Genomic DNA, 21,177 nt, shown 5'->3' on the forward strand with positions numbered 1-21,177 from the left:
TACTTGAAGTTTAGTAATCTATAGCCTACTAACATATAAAAATATAATGATGTCTGTTTATGTGTTTAACTGGTAGGTTCTTGTAATGTAGACAATAACTTACTTTTGATACAGCTATTTTAAAATATTTTTTACATTTCAGAATGGATTCCTGTAGATAAATATATTTCTGAACAATCAGTCTGCCAACAATGTCTGACCGGATGAGCAGGACATGTAGGTAACTGTCCCTAACTATCAAAGGTCCTACATTAATCCGGTTATCTCCTGTGTAGAGGTGGGGAGGAGCGGTGGGGCGTATGTGCCCATTCCATCCACAGCAGCCTAGGGTTCACCGATACACTATCTATTGACTATTATCTATTATCATAAACACCACAATACAAATTTATAACAAAATTAAAATTTTGATATAGTTAGGTGTCACTGTAGACATCTATCTTCACTCAACACTTTTTAACACACACTGGCAGGTCCAGTAGTCATCATAGCTTCTTTATTAAAGGCCACGAGGTTTTCTATAATCTGGTAATATTTGCTTAGTTTTTATTAGTCTCTTACAATTATATTCAAGCATAATTTGTTTAGTTATAAACATTATTACTAGGCCTACGTAGGAGAGTGGTTGAATGAAAGAGGTGGCATGGTCTCATTTTAAATTATACAGCATATTGAAAATTAGTAACATTATTGTCACAAATGACCAGTCTTGGAGAAAAATCCGTAATCAAAATACGCTACAGGTTTATTTGGCTTCTTTATACTTACTTTATGGTTATGATATTCTCTCTACTAAAGATAAAACAATATCACTTAATGCAAAACTTGATATAAATACTTTATTCTAATAATATAATTTAGTTAATGAAACAGATTATGTCTCATAAAAGAAAAACAAAAGGAGAACAAGTGCCGCTACTGAGGTGTAGTTGTACCCATGGATTACTTCACTTGAATAACCATGGGATGCGGGCAATCTATCTATATTTACAGGTAGAGAAGTGAATCCCTTTCGACACCTAGAAGCATCGGTCCTCCCCGCCTGCTGTCCCCGCGGTCTGTGTATATATGGCGACATTACACGCTCGCACTCCACCGAGAACTGTACAATTGGATTGGTTCTGCGTTTCTTTCATGCCGTCTGTGATCGTCAGGCTTTTGTTCATCTTGCTCCAAAGGAAATAGTATATACGAGCCAAATTGAAATGAATATTCTAAAACAATACAATGCCAAGCAACTAGTTATGTCTTCAATTCCTAACACCCAAAAGGAAAAGATATTGTTTACGTTCATTACTTGTTGTGCTATAATAATGTACATAAAGAACATTGGTGCCATTTCGAATGGTGAGGAGGAGGCTAAAATCTAAATTTGAAAGATGTTTTCCAGTTAGATGGGAATCAAGAATATGGAATATTGTCATTTCTCTAATCAGTACGAACTTTTGATTCAAATTTGATTTTTCAGCTAATTTCGCAATATTAATTTCAAGTGTAGCGGGAAAAATAATATTCATAGGAGAGCAAAGCCGGGAAAAGTAGAGAGTTAACTAGAACAAAGGTCAAATTAATTTTCAAACTTCCTAATGTGGGAGTAGTTTACGAAATACTTGACCTAAGGAGTCCTATATTGTAAAACTGGTTTTCGAAATATTTACCACGAATTATTAGACTGTTCTGAATATTAAGTAAGCGACCATTTAACCTGGTGTAGAAATGATATTAAATTCACTCAGTTTCGCTTTTTAAAGCTTAGTAAGACATTTTCAGGAGTAATCTAGCCCTCCCAGAATTTTAGCCTAAAAACACATTGTCTAATTTTACAAAAATATTGAATTTGCCATGTACAAACAAAAAAACTATTTACTTTTTAGTATATACTTGTTAAAATAACAAATATGTATTAAGAATTCATTTTCTCCATTTTATTAGAAAACGTGCTACGTACTTTCAAAGAGAGTTTTTTCACTACCAAAACACTAACTAATCTTTAGAAATTACAAAATAACACAATTATTTTCTTTTACATGCATAATAGTGGTTGTCTACATACACTGTGTACTACACTGTACAAGACAAAATATATAATTAACAATGCTGTAGTCTGGTTAATTACTGATGTGTTAAAAATATTATTAGTTGATACAGCCATTTAAAATATAACTTCGTTATTTCAGAAAAATTAGTAATAGATAAATAATGTTAGTTCTTATGTTGAAAAAATTACTTCTCTTTGATACAGCTATTTAAAAATATTTTTGTTATTTCACATTAATTTTCAGTAGATAAATATGTGTCTGAACAGTTAGTCTGCCAACAATGTCTAACCGGATGTGCAGGACATGTAGGTAACTGTCCCTAACTATCAAAGGTCCTACATTAATCCGGTTATCTCCTGTGTAGAGGTGGGGAGGAGCGGTAGGGCGTATGTCCATTCCATCCACAGCAGCCTAGGGTTCACCGATACACTATGTATAGACTGTTATCTACTATCATAAATACCACCTTAAACATTGATAACAGAATTGAAATTGTTGTATAGTGAAACCCCACCGTGCAGAACCATCTTCAGTGAACACATTTTAACCAAAACTGGCAGGTCCAGTAATGGTCTTGCCTTGTTTATTACAGGCGTAAAGGTTTTCGATAATCTGGCGTTATTTTATGTGAAATTATGTTTGATTATTATTTGTACCGTTACCTTTAATATCCCTTAATTTCTATTGTCTTTCAATTATATTAGAGAATTGTGTAATGTGTGAAACTAAAAATAACTCTAGCTGCGAAACCATACAAAATGAATTAAGTATTGTGAAATTTCGTTCTTATAACGGTTCATTAATATTGTCTTAAATATTTAAAACACAAAATCATTACTATAATTATTAACCCCAAAATATACCCTAAAACGCCTTTTTATTCGAGAAACCCTTCAGCATTTGCCTGGGTAATGATGGCATCTATTGCATCTTTTTCCAAGGTAATCTAAAATATAAGAAACCCTTTCAAATAATACATTGGCTTTCTATTTCGACAATACTTAGTTTTGCTTTCGATGTATCGCTTGACATACAGTCAAACAGTTGAATACAAATACCCGATACCCGAATACAGTGTCTATCCACACGTAATAAACCACATTGGATTCGATAACCTATATGGGAAAACCTGGTACAACTGTAGTGTATTTATTTTATTTCAAATTTTTAGATAATTTAGTTACGCCTTGGTATATTTCTAGTGTTAATAATAAAATTTAATTTAGTAGAGCCAGAGATAAAGTTAGCTAAAGAGAGTCAGGTAGTAAAGTACCTTATTAAAGGAAACCACTCTATTATCACAACAGAGGAAATCCGTGGCGACGGTTTGGCTCACTCAAAGGGTTGTAAATTATAGGATTAAAATGCCTCTAATTGGCGTTATTATAGTAGGAAATCAACCACAGAGCGTAAAAACCGGAAACGATCAGAGAGGCGTTGGGGATGAAAATATCAGGGCATTGCCGAGTTTCCTCGAATACCGACGGAAAAGGCCGAGTCCAAGAAGTTTATTAGTTGCGGGTTGAAACGAGGGTTTTACTGCGAAATGATAAGATCGATGATTACATCGATATATCTATTTATTCGGACTTCCTGGAATTGGAGGTAATTATTGAAAAATTCAGTTAACAACAAAGTGTTTTTGACCACAAGAAATTTGTGAATTTCTTATTCACTTTCATGTAGTCGTGTAAAGTAAGGTTTTGAAAGATTGAAATGGGGTTTAGGACAGAATATTTAGCAAATAATTAAATTTAAATGTAAAAACATAAGTGAAAATCTTCCTAAAATTTATGCAAATTAGAAGTTTCAAAATGACAGCCCCATCATTCCAAGAAATTGCAATTTATTTTAATGTTTTCCGTTGCATCGGGCGTTTCTGAACTGATGAAAATTTTGTAAACAATGTAGATGTGGTGTGAAGGCTTGATTCAGTGTGAATCTTTAATTTAGCTCAGTTTCATCTTCTTTTCAGTGCAGTGAAATCTAAAACTGTCCCAGACTTGACTCCCTGTGTTAGTAGGCTACTACACGTCCGTCTGAAAAGATCCATATACAATCAGCGACGAAGACCTTCAAACAACTGTATACATCCTTTCGGCGCAAAACCTACAAATGGTCTATCTATATGGTTTTTCATTTTGCGCGGGTAGATGTTGGCAGCCTATGGCGGCCATGTTGTTTTGGTGTCAGCTGTTTCATTAGTGTATTATTGTTCAGTGAGTGCTGCCATTTCATTACAATTTATTTCATCATGACAAGTTACACGATTGAGCAGCACGTTCAGATGATTAAACTTTATTCTCAAAATGAGTGTTCACCAGTTAAAACGTTACGTGCGTTGCGACCATTTTACGGCAGACGCGGAGGCCCTTCAATTTAAACTCTTTAACGTTTGGTAGCTAAATTCGAGATGACCGGTTCGGTAAACAACCAGCCTACACCCAGACGTCAAAGGAACAGCAGATCTATCGAGAACGTCGTCACTGTTCGTGAAAGTGTGCAGAGAAACCCGAGGCAGCCAATTCCTCGCCGTGCACAAGAACTCGGCCTTTCGCAAACTTCAACGTGGCGAATTGTGCGTCTGGATTTAGGCCTGCATCCGTACAAAATCCAACTGACCCAGGAGCTCAATGTTTATGACCATAGACAACGCTGTTTGTTCGCCGAGTGGGTTTTGGAGCGTTTGGAAGAGGACTGTAATTTCAGCCGAAAAATTATCTTCAGAGACAAAGCACATTTCTGGATGAATGGCTATGTTAACAAGCATAACTGCCGTATATGGTACAACGCAAATCCACAGGAGGTACACCAGGTAGCGGTGCATCCACAAAAAGTTACTTTTTGGACTGGCGGTGTGATTGGTCGGTATTTTTTTTTTAAACGACGTTGGTGAGGCCATTACTGTCAACGGCGAACGCTACAGAACGGTGATAACGGATACTATATGTAAACTATGTAACCTACTAGTTCTGATACGGTTAGACACAGTGATGTGTGTGGAAATGAGGATTTTCCCGTCGTTAGTTCAGTATCATCGGAGGAAACCCAGTCGACTCTAGTAGAATGATCTTGAGTGTTTCCACATAAGAACAACATTTAACCTTATGCACTTTTACGTGATCGTAGCGTTATGGGAAATGTACTATTTAAAAGAAATAAAAGCTTTTTATAGTGTTTACTTTTGGAATATTTAAGCGATGAAGTAACAAACTTTGAGATTGTTTTTAGTAACCCATAAACACATTGAAAAAACTAAAAAAAGTTTGGATACGTTTTGATGATATCTTTTAAAGTATACATCTCTTATTATTCTACGATTAGAACTAAGGGCGTAAACTATGTGGGGATTAAAATTGTTCTTATGGGAAAGGTCATGTTCAAGGTCATTTTACTTCAGTCCTCTAAGAAGCTAAAAATGCCTCGCTTAAACTTACGCAATACAATTATTGTAACACATTGAAGGAAACAATTTGTTTACATCTACAATTCATACAATGGGACAAAACGAGCGAAGCGAATGAACAAATAACAAGTTAAATATCCTGAGTGCCAGCCAAACGCTTTCATACTTGTTATCTCAACGACTCATCGCTCATTTAGTAAAAGTGGACCGTGAAGACACGAACTGCAGCGGAAACACCCGAGGCGCCAGGTGAAATATTCAGTCACGGTGGCCCGGAGATGTCCGAACACCGGCGGAAATAGCCGATGGTTTATAGCAGAAAACGTATTGATTGGCGGGACCCAGTCCTGTGAGATTGAGGACATTTATCTGTGGCTTAAGTACTATGATAAGTTTTGAGTGGTCTGGCCTTCTGCTCGTAGAAACCGATTCTTTTACTTTAAACTTTATTATAATTATTAAATATGTCTGAAATTTATTTCTTTAACTACGAATAATCTATGGTTAATTAAACGTATAAAATAAGAAATTTTAATTTCTATATGGTAATAAAGAATATCGTAAAATCATAGTTTTACAAATGGAATCATAAATCCATTCCATCAATGGAAATAATCCATATTATTTAACGTGTCATTTATTTTCTTATGATTATCTCATTAAAATTTATTTTATTATTATAATATTTTCAGCACCATGAAATAATTTATCTCTGGACCAATTAGGTTGACATGCAAGGTAACAATATTACTTTTAGTTAAAATTAGGCCTAGTAAGGAATTACTTTACTATACAAAAATGTAATAAACTTTAATTTTACTATTGAGTTTATTTTGTGTAATGGTAATTACCGAATAGTTCATAGAATTAACTAAACAAAAATCAATTTTGTAAAAAGTAAAAATTTTAAACAGATTTTACCTTGTATATTCTCAATGAATTTACAGAAAGTGACTTTGTTTTCCTTTCAGTAAAACAGTTCAACATGACAGCGGGGAGTTTGCGTGAAAGTTAAATAAACAGTGCTCTCGTAATATGGTTTAGGAGGATTCATTCTCCGAGATAAAACCAAAATAAAACCCTTTCTTGGAGGCTTTGAAGTGAAGGGGGGATATCAGGAGAACAGAGCATATCTGCAACTTGCCTCTGTTACCTACCTTTGCAGCTTTACTGTCTGTTGTCGCGGAGTATGTTTTCAAAATGCAGACAATAAGTGGCAATAATTGTGTTTTGTTATTTATATTAGCGTCTTGTGTAATTTAGAAATAAGTAAACAATAATCAATATTAAATTCTTCAAATAGCAGATATATATATATAAATATATATATTTCGGGTTTTTAGACTGAGCGATTATTATGATACTATAGACATTCTAATTTAGATGCAAGTAGGTAAAATCAAATACAGTGTAGAGATAAAGACTTTATTGGCTATACAAAAATTCTAGTAGCTTAATTTTTAATATCCTTTAGTTTCATAATTTTTGTAACGATGTTTTAACAATTATTAACATCCATTTTTACATGACTGAGATTTAAATCAAAATTGATTCTCTCTGGAACAAAAACTAAATAAATATATTCTCATACAAAAAGAAATAACAGCTATTTTTTATTACTGTAAACTATTTTTCATTTTATGAAAAAAAAAAAAAACTCGTCTAGTATCCACGAGTTTAAATTGTTAAGAAAATTTAATGGGATATGTAAATTAAAATCGAAAAGCTAAAGTTCTAATGGTAATTGAATTTATCTGGAATTAAAGGATGTATTACATTGAAATCCAATAAGTAAATAGTAATAAAACTTACTCAACTTGTTTGTATGTGTTTTCAAAACTGTAAGTGTTGATATACTATTTTTAGCACACAATTACGAGTATTATTACAATTATAGTAGAATAAACACTACGGAAAGTATAAGTAACGCTATTTTCCTACAAATCTCAAGTGGGGATGTAACTCAGTGGTAGAGTGTCTGCTTCGCATGCTGAAAGTCCTGGGTTCAAATCCCAGCATCTCCACAATATCTTTTTGTTCCTTCATTTATTGCCTGGCGATACTCTACAGGTTATTTCATAATAAATTTACATTTTTTTTATTAATTTTAGAAATATTACAAATGTATTTTATTTGTCTTCTATTATACAGCGTGAACATTAATATTTGTGACAGTCTTACTCACAAATCTATGATAACAATTCATTATAAATAATATATAACTATACATATTTAATACACCATCTTCCAAGTTATGTCTAAAGGTTCATTAATATTTGTGACAGTCTTACTCACAAATCCATGATAACAATTCATTATAAATAATATATAACTATACATATTTAATACACCATCTTCCAAGTTATGTCTAAAGGTTCATTAATATTTGTGACAGTCTTACTCACAAATCTATGATAACAATTCATTATAAATAATATATAACTATACATATTTAATACACCATCTTCCAAGTTATGTCTAAAGGTTCATTAATATTTGTGACAGTCTTACTCACAAATCCATGATAACAATTCATTATAAATAATATATAACTATACATATTTAATACACCATCTTCCAAGTTATGTCTAAAGGTTCATTAATATTTGTGACAGTCTTACTCACAAATCTATGATAACAATTCATTATAAATAATATATAACTATACATATTTAATACACCATCTTCCAAGTTATGTCTAAAGGTTCATTAATATTTGTGACAGTCTTACTCACAAATCCATGATAACAATTCATTATAAATAATATATAACTATACATATTTAATACACCATCTTCCAAGTTATGTCTAAAGGTTCATTAAGATTTTCCCAATTATTTTACTAACATCCATACTAATGATATTACTATTTAAATTTATCTTGCAGCATTAAAGTAAAATTTGAAAATGAATAAAATCAATGATTGTAGGACTGTAGGTCCACGCCTAGTTTGACGAGGGTGGCTGACGTCACTTTTCTGCAGGGTAGGACAGTTAGTCCACGCCGACACCTGTGGACTAACTGTCCTACTTTTCAAAACTGACCTGGCCGTGCATTAGTTTTTCTACCTGCACTTATTCTTTATTTTGGTCAGTGATGCTTCCACTACATTCGCACAGCGTACTGCTATAGCAGCAAATATTAACAACAGTTTACTCAAGCTATCACATATGAAGTGGATTACTAATAGGGATTATATCTTAACGAATTCCATATAGCATTATATTACTATCTGATTAATTTGGTTGGCATTGTCCTAATGAATCATAAACATCTACAGTAAGTTTGTATTAGTTATTCCTTATATTGGACCATCGTTTGTATAATACTGTATATACCAGTAGACACTATAATCGTTACAGACATTCTTAAGTTAGAAATGGCGTAACTAACCTGACTTTATTTTATGTATATAATTTCGTTTCATTCTTTTTGCAGCTGTCTTATGTAGTGTACTGAAAATTATTTAGCAGATATAGAGTTTAGATCTCGAAACATCCATTCAAGTGCTGCAGTGTGAGTACGACGATCCCTTATCAACCCCTCGTCAAAAGAAACCCGTGAGTCGGACAGTGGGTCCCAGGCCGGGACCGTGGACCTACTGGCCACCCCTTAAGAAGTAGGTAAGAAATGCTTCCGGCAGTTTTATGACGTGGACCTACAGTCCGTTTACCAAAATCAATCTACTTAATTAAACGCGTACATAGTTACATTTTTACCTAACTGCAGAACAAATTGCAGTACAATTCCAAATTTGTTGAGTGAAATATTGGAAAATCTAAACAAAACACAGCTTAGAGTAATTCTGTTTTTACTGTAAATTCCAAAAAATACAACACAACTTTTAACAGCATTTGACAGCAGTTTTAATTAATTATTAATGTATTATGAGTTGGAAGATCTTATTCACTGAATAACGCGTTCAGAAAATTAAACAAAATAGGTTTGAAACCCTGCCAGGTCTAGGTGAGACATGGGAAGTGTAGGACGCCCGTACGCACAATCACGGCACACGCGCGCGGCACTGACGGCAATGCGGCCTGCACGTGATCGTGACCGTGCGTACTGGAATGCCACACATCCCATTCCACTCTGATTCAACATTCACAACCTTTATAATTGCTGTGAACCTCGAGCTTCTAATTCTGGTATATTTTCATATTTCCACACAGAAAACACATTCTGATTAAAAACCATATCTAAACTTATCAAAAAAATTACGCTATCTATGTAATTTGTGTACACATTCTTGTATCTAATTTTGTCTGGCATTTGAAAGAAGAAAAGAAACTGGAAAACTATAATGGTTAAAAATACATTAATAAATTAATTTAATGGCGTTTTAAAGTTTTATAGAAATATTATACAAACAAACAAAAGTAAGGAAAGGATAATTTTTATCTGTCATACTGTGCATGCTTTTACTTAAACATTCATAATTAACAATTTTCCATAAACATATTATAAACTTTACATTTCTAATTGTTTCCTGTCTAATAATTACCTTATTTAATAATTTAATGTTTCTTAATTTTTTTGTAAATAAAAAATAAATTTAAATTGAACATCTTATATACAATACACTATGTGCATTATTCACAATTCATATATTTCATATATAATAGAACTTACTTTCAAGATAATATATTAAATCAAGTCTAACTGTTAAAGACCTTTGTTGGACTATTGATATAAATTAGAATCCTCTGTTTTTAAACAAAATATATAACAATCGAAATGATAAGAAACGTTACAATTATTTCGAATACTGGAAGTATAACTTTGTATAGTAACATAAAAATGTTTGTAAAAAATATCTTTTCCGATTGTTCCCGATTTTTTGTATTTGATTTTTACTTAATCAAATTCAATATGTTTATGAACCTATACTACCTTTACAAGTGTGTTGCCAGGTTGTCAGAAATTCGGACTAGAATGTATTTGGGTATTCCGTATAAATGTAATGCATACTGTATAATTCGTTATATATGATGTAATGCGATGTAAAATAGATACGGCATAGGGAACATATTCCAAGATCCCAGTTATGCAAACCCAACCCCTCTGGTTAGCATTGACGATCAGCTCAAGGTCACCGGAAGTTAATTAGTCGTGGCGGAAGTAGCGGAAGGGTTGCTCTGCTCTCACCAGGTTCCTGTCAGTATGGGACTGCACCACCTCGGGGACCGTGGGAACGGGAAACTGATGTCTCAAATATGTAAAACCGTTCCTACTTCAGCGAATACTGTTCCTTAGAGGAAATAAAATATGGTGGTATTCTTTGTTTAAGTTTCTCTGTGACTACGGAAGGATTGTGGAGAAAACAGGATCTTATCCGGACATTTGCCATCGTTCAGCTTTACCTGGCAATTTACCGCACAATGCTGGAGCGAGGTTCTTCTCTTGTTTGCCCCGAAATATAAAAAAAGAACCCATAGAAACAAGATTTTAAAGTCAACTGAAAGAGTTTTTGATCAGGGGGAGTTTTACTCGATTGGGGAGTTCTTTGACACTAGTTTATATTAGACTTTTGGCGTGTTTTTGGTGTTGTCTGGATTCTTTTGTTGCTTTATTTCATCCTGTGTTAACTGGTCTGTAACTTGACTTTATATTTGACTTAAGATTCTTTAAATTTCTTTATTTTAAAATGTTGTAGATATTTTAAGAATTTGAAAATAGTTAAAGTTTAGTTTTAGTACAATATTGTATGTAAAAATAGATTAGTTTATAGTTATTTGTAACGTTGACTTTGACATACACAATTATGTTTCAGTACGGTACGGCAGTAAAAAATATAAAAAAAAATCAGTAACATTACGTTTCGAGTTCTACAATCTGATCTCTTCCTCAGGTGTATAACTAACTCAACGTGTAACTGTAATCTAGGTTAAAATAAACTAATCATCTAGCACGCATAGTCAAGAATCACAACGAACATGTTCATTATCTATAAAACAACAAAATAGTAATTACTGAAATCAAATTAAAGACTACAGGACACAATAGTTCTGCAATACCGACTAGCCACTGAGATGACCTGAAGTTAGTAAAAAATGAGAATCGTCTAAGCAGAAAAAATAGCGGAAAAGCAGTAAACGGGAATAGTCATTTTATTTTTATTTTTGGTTTTATTCTATGTAAACTTCCCAAAACTATATTGTTATTCCGCATTGGGTTATTATATAATCTCCATTCTGTTTGTTTTCCTTGTTGGTTCGTATTTATAATTGGCTACCAAAGTGGTCTAATTTCGACCGATCGTTCATTAATCAGTTGAACCGCTGGTTTAATGTATGTCGCCTCGATTAATTTTCACTTAAATAAGTGATTGTAAAGAAGTATTTCCATTTCCCGATACAGTATGTTGGTTTCATCCCAATTCATACGATATCCTTCAGACCAAAAATGACGTACAATTTTGTTTACTTATATCTTAGCCTTTATCGTGTTTTCTCTACATACTATTTGTCTTGGCTATGTACGCACTTGTTACAACTAAATTGTATATTGTACACGCACTTTTTGGAATCCAATGTACCATATTTTAGTTTTGTCATCACGAGACTATGTCTATGAGTGTTCCATGTTTTAAACAAGTATTCTAACTTTCTACGCTTTATCACAGTAAAACGAGTGACACTGCAGTAAAAATATATTTTGATGCCAAATGATCATGATGCCATGATGTTACTTTTGTTTCGTTATGCCGATTAAAAAAGTAAAAAGATCATTTCGTAAATGAGCTGTTTAAAAAAATAAGATTTAAATAATAAGTGTAAGTATTTTAAAACTGAAAAAACTAAAAAGATATTTTGTTACAATATATTAAAATGGCCTCAACTATTACTGAATTAATGATGGTCGTTTAGTTTATTACCACACAAATAGTATAACAAGGAGTAATAGTTTGCGATTAAAAACGTTCTGATACCTTCATAATATACTAGGGTTGTCTTTTTTGCACATGACAAACAACTAAAACCTGTTATAGGTCTGTATGAATTCTAACATCAGGCATTAGAGAGCAGACCCTCTAAAGTTGTATTATCGCACTATCTCGATAAGAGTTATTTCGTAGTCATGGCATCGGTGTAGGACCAATAGATAAGCATTATCTTAATAGATAAGATATTAACATTACCTGAATCTCATTGTTGTAAAACAAGGTAAATTGGACTTCCACGCAATATAAAACCTCAATAATAACGATTACAGTGTGGTAGATTGGTATATAAGATTTTGTTAGGTTAGGTGTGGGCTAACACAAAAACACCCTAATTATGTTAAAATTCACTAATAACTAACAATGAAACTGTTCAACGATTGGATTACTACACATAAGGGACCTCTTCTTGCAAATTACTTCGCCACCTTAAATCACTTCTTAAACACATCAATGTTTAATCCTTATTTTTGCCCCACACTGTACAGTTTATGTATTATAGTATTTATTATTACGTTATAATGTCAATTAACGATAATGTCCTTCGATAAAATACAAACTAATAAATACAATAAGTAATAGAGATAAAGGCCTATAACTAAAAACTATCAACATCTTTTATTGCTTAAAATGAGCAATTTTCCAATCACACTAAGCGACATTTTGTGTCTATGAAGAAAAAGTAATACAGTATTACACGTGAGATTAACATACTGACTAGGTTATGAATATTCCTTACCGCCGGCACCCCCTCCTACTCACTCCTTTACAACATCCTCTCAATTGCTCACACCGCCCACCTGAAGTCTATAAATACTGTAGATAGTTGTGTCGAGTCTGAAAGCGTCACAGACTTCCTTCTCTGCCTACCATTCAGATTGCCTTCCGGGGTCTGTGACCTTGTCACTTAATAAATGTAATATCGTAACCTATTTCTAGTTTGTAATAATGGAAGTATCGACAAAATACCATGTAATCAAAAACATCTGACTGTGTGGTATTTTTGAGGAGTTATTGTTTTAGGACTTCTTCAAATCCTAGAGAAGTTTTTCCTAAGAAAGAAAGAAATCCTCCAAAATATGCGAGTATTTTTTCATTAAATTTTGCTTAATGTACGTGCAACCCTCTTAAACGGAAAGTTTTTTTTCTAGTTGTTTAGCGATTATATAACTATTATTTATATATCTAACAGCCGGTATTAAGATTTTCTAAATCCTGGCTTATTCTAGGTTTTGGATGGATGCTGGACTGCTAATGGAGTTGGACTGAGGCTATTATTTGGCTGTTGTTCCTAAGTTAACCTTTGGAAATGTTTGTTATTGTTTATTTCACTGGTTAAGTAATACTCGTAGAAACTCTTTCCCTTACACATAACATGAAGCCGTGGACAAATCGTTTCATTCAGAAGAAAAGTGACACAACTCAAAAAAAGTAAATTTTACAGGAGGAGCGATTTGAAAATTGTCTTTTTGTAATTAGTTTTTCGTTTAACAGAACTGCAACCTTTAATCCAAAAGTCATTTTATTATTTATATCAGTTAAAATATAGGGCATTTAAATTAGCTTAATATAAACCATGAAGTTTGTGTTTATTATTTTTTTAATTATTTATTAATTTAATTTGAGTTGTGTCAATTTTCCTGTTAAAAACCGCTTTTCATTAAAAGGTTAACTTTGAAGATGGTAATGACACAAAAATAAGTCAACGGGTTTTTAATGACAGTTAACTTTAATTGAAACAAAAAAATCAGTTAGTTACTTAGAACTAAACCTCCAAACATCATTGGACCTATTTTAGATGTTTAGAAAAATAGTGTTTTTCAAATATTAATACAAAAATACATTCATTTACTACACTAGTTACTACCAATAGTTTGGTCTTATATAAAGTAACTAATGCAGCACTTTTTAATATTTAAAGAAGTATTTTCTAATGGAAATAAAAATCATTAACACAAACATAACATTGTTGCTAAACACAAACGTTACTGCAAAAATTTAAAGTGAGTTATAAAATGGTGCATAGCAACTTGGGAATAACATGTTTTTTCAAGTAAGTATTGTAAGTATTTTTTCTTGTTAACTGAAATTCCCAGTCTTTTGCTCGTATAATTTTTTTAAAGCAACATCTGAACAATGCACAGGAAAAACCTGTTTGTTTCTTCTTTGAACTTCTGGTTTTCTTCTTAGTGTGACTCTTCTTGTTGTCTCCGAATAAAATCCTCGTTTTCTTCAATATCAATCTGCTGGATGAAAAATTTCTTGAAAGTCAACTGTGTCATCATAAGTTGTCTTGTACTTGATTTTAAAGGGAGAATCTTTCTCAACTTTAATTATTTTGATGTCATTCATTGCAACAGTACATCCTGAAATGAAAAAGATAACTGTAAAATGTTTAATTATTATCTTTTTAGATAGAATAGGATAAAAAGTTGGATTTAAAAGTTTTAGTATGTTAACAAAGTGTAGGAAATTAAAAATAATCCGTTCGAAGTAGTTAAATATGCGTTTAGAAAAAATATTTAAAACGTAAGAAAATGCAATTCTTCCATCTTGATTGCATATCTATGTGCCATAAATAACTACTCTTTAACATACATTTTTTCAGATTAAAATATGAAAGGAAAGATGGTTTAAAAACGTAAAAAGAAGATAGTAAGTTAAAAGATTCTTAAAAATTTGTGTAAAAAGTATTAAAGTTAAATTATTGGTTTCACATGGTAAAGGCTGAGTAGGGTTAAACTATGTTTGAACCGGTTTGAGATTGTTTTTGCAGTGAAAATAATAGATGAAATCCCTTTATTGGTCTGCTCATCACTAGAATTATTTTATAACTCTCGTTTCATAAAAGTGTCTAAATTATATTATAACAGTAAGCAGCTTACCTGACACATTAACTGTAGAGTTACATCCAATGTTTGCCCATAGGTCTTTAAAATCCAAGAAATCTTCATGACTTAGTTCATTGACTTTTATACGGATTCCCAGTTTTTTTTTGCAGTTTTGATCAATGAAATGTATTGAGCCGGGTGGTAAATTGGTCCAGACTTCAGACATTTCTTAATCTGCTTCTCAATCATTGCATGTACATTGTCCCCCTCGTTTTGACTATGCCCTTTTATTAGGAAAATTGTGAGTTATAGACTTAATTGGCAGTTTGTCCACTGCATATAAGTACATAGAAAACAAATACTTGTTTTTCTGTTGGCCGCTGCAATTATCAGAGTAAAATATAATTTCAATATCGTTTTCGCAATTTTTAACTTTTTCACTGAGGTATTTGTAAATGCATGTTCCAATTTCGCACGAGCCTCTGGCTCCTTCGCCTTTCATGCCAAGTATAGCAGAATACGGCATCATTTTTCAGCTCACAGACAGTCAGGTTTAGCATATTTAATTTAGATTTATAATACATTAGGGACACTTCCCCCTTTGGACACTGTAATACAGCTTGAAGGTCATAACAGGCAACAATGGTGTTGACACTCACTGAGTCTTTGTCAGAATTTTTTTTCAATCGAGATAGATCTTTTTCCATAATATGCTTTTCATATTCCTCTTGCAAACTGGTCTTTCTCTCACCTTCAGCTGTCTCATATGCATGGCACAGCTCACAAAGGTCTTTTTTTGGAACAAAAAAAGAAATATTATACTCTTTGGTGAATATATCGTAATACTTTTTATAATTTCCATGAGGTTTTTGCAAGCTTTTACAATGTTCAACATAATCACGATGTAAATCACTAATTGTTTTACCACCTTCTATGAATTCTCTGGTTGTGTTTGCCCGTAGATAGTGGCTCTCAATTTTAGGAATAGATTCTATATCCACGCCTGATGCCTTCATTTATTAACTTGTCTTGATCAGTTTGATGCTTATCATGTTTACCCCTCAGATCACCAGCAACAAAGCCATTGAGCGTCTTTCTTATCAATAACGGTTCTAATTGGTCTGTCATTGATCCCTAGGGTGTTTCTGAAAAAATCTTTGCATACACGAACTCGCTTTATCAGCAACATCAAAATAAAAGGCTTGGTTTGGTTTTCTCTTATTTCCCTCTCTCTTGTACTGGTAAGTTGGTTGTATGTTCTGATTATGTGATGCTATGAAATCTCTTTGGCGGGAAAGGTCACCAAGTGCCCAATAGTTTTTGAAAAATTGTTTGACGTTCATCAGGGTTTATTTTGGTTTTACACTGGATTCTACATCTATCATTGCATGGTGGTTTTATTTCCTTTTTCTCAATTAGTTTTCTGGACTTAGATGATGATTTATATTCCTCTCCAGAATTTCTCAGCTTTTTTGCTTTACATTTCAACCAGTTGTCTTTGTTTAGTGACCTTTTCTTTCTTTTTCTTTTGGAGATCAGTGTTATTTTGTTCCAAGAATTCAAAAAACATTTATCATTTTCTTCAAAGATCTCAGGCTCCTTTTCTTTAGTATTTTACAACAACTTTGTTTCTTCTAGGTATGTTAAATATTTTGTTGGATATTGTTTGTTTTTTAGGGAAATTAAGGTCATTTTTTGGCTCGTAATTTGGATCCTCGTCAGAATCATCCACGTCATAATCATTTTCACTGTTAGGGTCATCTGAAAAAAAGTATCTCCAGTAGCTTCGTTATCGGTTTTACACTTTCGTTTGGGTCGAACATTTTCTTGGTTAGACTGAGCTGATGTCGTTGGCAAATTAAGTTTTTTAGGCACACATTCCCTGCTTTTGTTGGTATTTTGTGAAAATTCACTAACACACTGTTTTGATGTCGAAGGTTTATGATTTTCTTCACTGTGAACTTCTTTAGAAGTACATTCTTTAGGAATGACATCAACATAACCCTGAGTTTTGTCTTCAGGTTCAGCTTCCCGGGTTTGTAGGATCGTTGAGATTGGCTGGGTTTCAATGTGTTCAGTTAAAAGTTCATTTGTAGTTTGAAATATGGCTTGAACCTCATTATTTGGGGTTGTATTTGGGAATTTCCTCTTCATTAATCACTGTCCACTCATTACCACATACAACACTATTATGTGAATGAGGAGTAGGCCTATAGTCTGTAGAATTGCCTTTTTGTTTGGCTAATTTTTAAAATCAGGGATGTTCTATTGCTCATTCCTGAGACTTAAACTGGCTGTTGTGATGCCTTCACTAGAAAAAAATGTGTAACCTAAAAAAAGTTCATAAATGAATGGCACACACAGGCAAGGCATTTTGTCTGTATGTGGCATTCATTTATGAATAAAATGTATATTGTTTACTGATAGTTTAACAAGAAAATAAATCGTAATAGTACTAACAGTGGAATATTTATAATAAATTATGAACTATTTTCGCAATACAAGTGTCACAACTCAAAATATTGCACTGTTGGTATAACATTGTGATTTAGTTTCTTGCAAAAGTTCAGAGTTGTAATGACACATCTCAAAGTCTGCCACTGTGGAGGTATAACAAAATGAAAAAAAGTACAATGATTTTCAAGGAAAAGTGACACATCTCTCAAAATTTGGACTTGTGGATGACAAACAAAATTGAAAGTCAAAGCTATATTCAAGGAAAAGTGACACAACTCAAAATCTGTCATTATTCTAGTAAACAATATAAAACATTGTACTTACAAAATATTACAACAAACAGGCACAACTCAAAAAGTGTCACTTTTGCAGAGAAAATTATAGCACTTCACTCCTAGACAGTCAAGTCACAACTGAAAATGTGTCAGTTTTGCTAGAAAAACATAACCTAGAATGTTCTAGAAGAAAAGTGACACTAGTGCACTCTAGTGGGAGCAAGCAGAGTTTGAGTTGTGACGTTTTTGCAGTGAAAAGAATAACTTATTTCAAGACTATTAAACCAATAAAACCCATTTAAAAAAATTTTGAGTTGTGACACTTTTCTTCTGAATGAACGAAATGAGTTGTAAAGCACGAACTGAATGTTCCCTAAGTATTGTCACTTTTTTATTTTACTAAGAGGCTGATCCTCTTGTTATTATTCTGAACTTAATTTTTAAGATACGATCTTAGTTTACAGTTTTATTTTTCTAATGAAAGGTTATTGAAAGAGATAAGAAATTTTTACAAACATTTGCCACCTTTCAGTGATACAAAAAAATCATTAACACCACCTTGTGATATCTTTGATCTGATCTCTTCCTGAGGTGGATAACTAACTTAACCCATAACTACACTCTAGGTTAAAGACGGATTTGTTTATTGAGGCTCACATGTTGTCCCTATACTTTAGCTTGTTTATTTCATTGCATTATGTTTTGGTATGGTTATTTTAAAATAACTGTTTAATTGGACAAAACTTCAATGTAAAAACAATATTTATAATTAAGTTAACTATGACATTACAAAAAGTCTTACATGAACTGGATATGAACTAAATGCAGTATATAAATACTAACAATGCATGATTAGGTACATAATTTGAATAGTACAAAATTCAATTAAAACCTAATAATTACGGAAATAATGACTTACTAGTGTTACGCTACATAATTAATTAATTTGGAAAAGTGAGGTTCAGTAAAATTTACTTACGTCGTTGAGCATCTACGCCTTTATCTTGGTGAATCCCAGGAATTGATTACCTTTGATAGAAATTGTATTCCAAATAACCTGAGTGAGGGAACATCCGTTAGAAGATAACGAATTGTCTGTCTCGATAGAACAGTAGAAAGCCCAGACCAGTATTTCCCTAGACTCGTTAACGAAATACTTTGGTTGACACCTTCACACTTGACACTTGACAAGTCTGAATGGAGATAAAAACTGAAGTGTATTCATGTACCAAATGATACCAACACAATGGTGAGGCTGGGTGTCCCGAACAGATTCATAGTGGTGTGTGTGGCGATCTTAGTGTACGCCGTCGTAGTTACCTTCAAGATATTTTCTTCAGATGTAACGTGCAGACCGACCGTTTGTCCATCGAGTGTTTGTAACAGTTCGGTAGAAGAGAAGCATGTGACGGAGGTTACAAATGCTCCCCCGTGGGAGCAACATTTGGATTTCAAAGGATTCGACAACGAGACGGGAACTCCGGACGGGCATTACATAGTGCCTAATTACGTGCACTTCGTGAAGTTCGGGCAGGCCGAGTTCAGCTTTGTCCACACCGTGTGCATTCTGGCGGCGTTGAAGAACCAGAAGCCGGAGAAACTGTTCATCCACACTGACTTGAACGGATTCCGCGGGAAGTACTGGAACGTTATGATGAACACGACCGGATTCAAAGAGGTCTTGGTGATCAAAAAGATGAAAGTCCCCACCGAGATCTTCGGGCAGAAGTTGCAGCAGAAGTGGAGGAATTACCACGGTGGAGACGTGGCGAGACTGCAGATCATGATGAAGTACGGAGGGATCTACCTGGACAGTGACTCTTACGTCGTCAGGAGCCTCAACGACTTCCGCAGGTACGAGATGACTCTCGGTTGGTTCCCCGGTAAGGACATGGGCAACCAAATCCTTCTGGCCCACAAGGACGCCAGGTTTCTACGTCTGTGGTACGAATCCTATAGGGACAATTACGACCCGACCTCGTGGTACTACAATGCCGGGACCTATCCCACCAACATCCTCGTCGACAAGCCCTACCTCGTCCATCGAGTAGAGAAACTCTTCGGCAACTACGGCATCAAGTGGAAGACCTACATGACGAACTTCCCCGAGTGGAGGGACTATTACACTTTCCATCTTCTCAGCAGCAGGCTCAACCGCGGCCTCAAGAATCTCTCGAAGACTCTCAAGTATCCTGTGGTCTTCAATGACGTCAATATTCTCAAGTACCCAGTGGCCTTCAGGGACATGTGCAAGGCGGTGTATCCGTTTCCAAAAGGTAGAATTAATGAAAATACATACAGTATATGATCTTGGTGGCATTGTGTCTCATAATTTGTAAGTCCTAATTTCCCAAAAATTAAATACCAGGTTAAATGTATCAACTCGCACAAATAGAATACGTGTTTCACGTGGTGTTCCTTGCTAGAACTCTCGAACAAATTACATATGTTATCTATGTCGAGTGGAGATACGATACTAAGATAGGACGTTATTCTTCAACGTATCAGATTATAGTATGTAAAGTTATTCATTCAATTTTTGTATAGTTTCTGGATCAAATATAATTTTTCTCAGTTCTGTTATTTTAATAAGGATTTGTTATAATCTTAATGGTAATTCTATTATATTAGTATTCTTTCAATAATTTCGTAATGGTTTAACAGTATCCTATAACAATAAAATTTAATTTTACGTTTCCTTTAAGAATCGAAGAAATGGAAAATAATAATTTTACTTATTTTAGAGATTGTTAAATTAAGAGAGAGACAAAAATCTTACCAACCAAATTTTAACAGCTAGAATGATCTAACAAAGTATGATATTAGTGAGATCAAATTATATTCCTTGTTTTCTTGGCACACATTGCTGCCAAGGTATGTGGAATGGTTTTATACACGATTGCACGTCTGTAAATTAGAAATACCTTGATGGAATCATTAGTTTCTGTTTTTAGCAAATGTTATCACAACTACCCTTAACTTCTTGATATGACCATTCAAAATTATACTATTCAGTTGTACATTACATACTTATAAACAATTATACGTTTTATCACAGTTTAAATACTGAAATTGAGTGGTTGTTTATTAGCACAATAGAATATTTCTGTTGTACATGCAAGTCAAAATACATTATCATATTACGTGAGAATAAAAGTGTACAAGCATAATATAATATACACCCTACCAGCTTCTTCTTATTGGAATCAAATGTTTAATTTATGA

The 21,177-nt window shown here is 33.4% G+C and overlaps 1 protein-coding gene and 1 non-coding gene across 2 annotated transcripts; both read left to right on the plus strand.

The window, feature by feature from the left end:
* Positions 1-7,397: 7,397 nt before the first annotated feature.
* Positions 7,398-7,469, plus strand: Trnaa-cgc. Its single transcript has one exon. It is a non-coding gene; the product is annotated as a tRNA-Ala (tRNA).
* Positions 7,470-19,123: 11,654 nt separating this feature from the next.
* On the plus strand, positions 19,124-20,265 carry LOC124363975. The gene has a single exon (XM_046819245.1). The coding sequence runs from the start codon at positions 19,199-19,201 to the stop codon at positions 20,258-20,260; it is 1,062 nt and encodes a 353-aa protein (XP_046675201.1). The 5' UTR covers positions 19,124-19,198; the 3' UTR covers positions 20,261-20,265.
* The last annotated feature ends 912 nt before the right edge of the window (positions 20,266-21,177 follow it).

The sequence above is a fragment of the Homalodisca vitripennis genome, chromosome 5 (genome assembly GCF_021130785.1).
Source record: "Homalodisca vitripennis isolate AUS2020 chromosome 5, UT_GWSS_2.1, whole genome shotgun sequence".
Lineage (NCBI taxonomy): Eukaryota > Metazoa > Arthropoda > Insecta > Hemiptera > Cicadellidae > Homalodisca > Homalodisca vitripennis.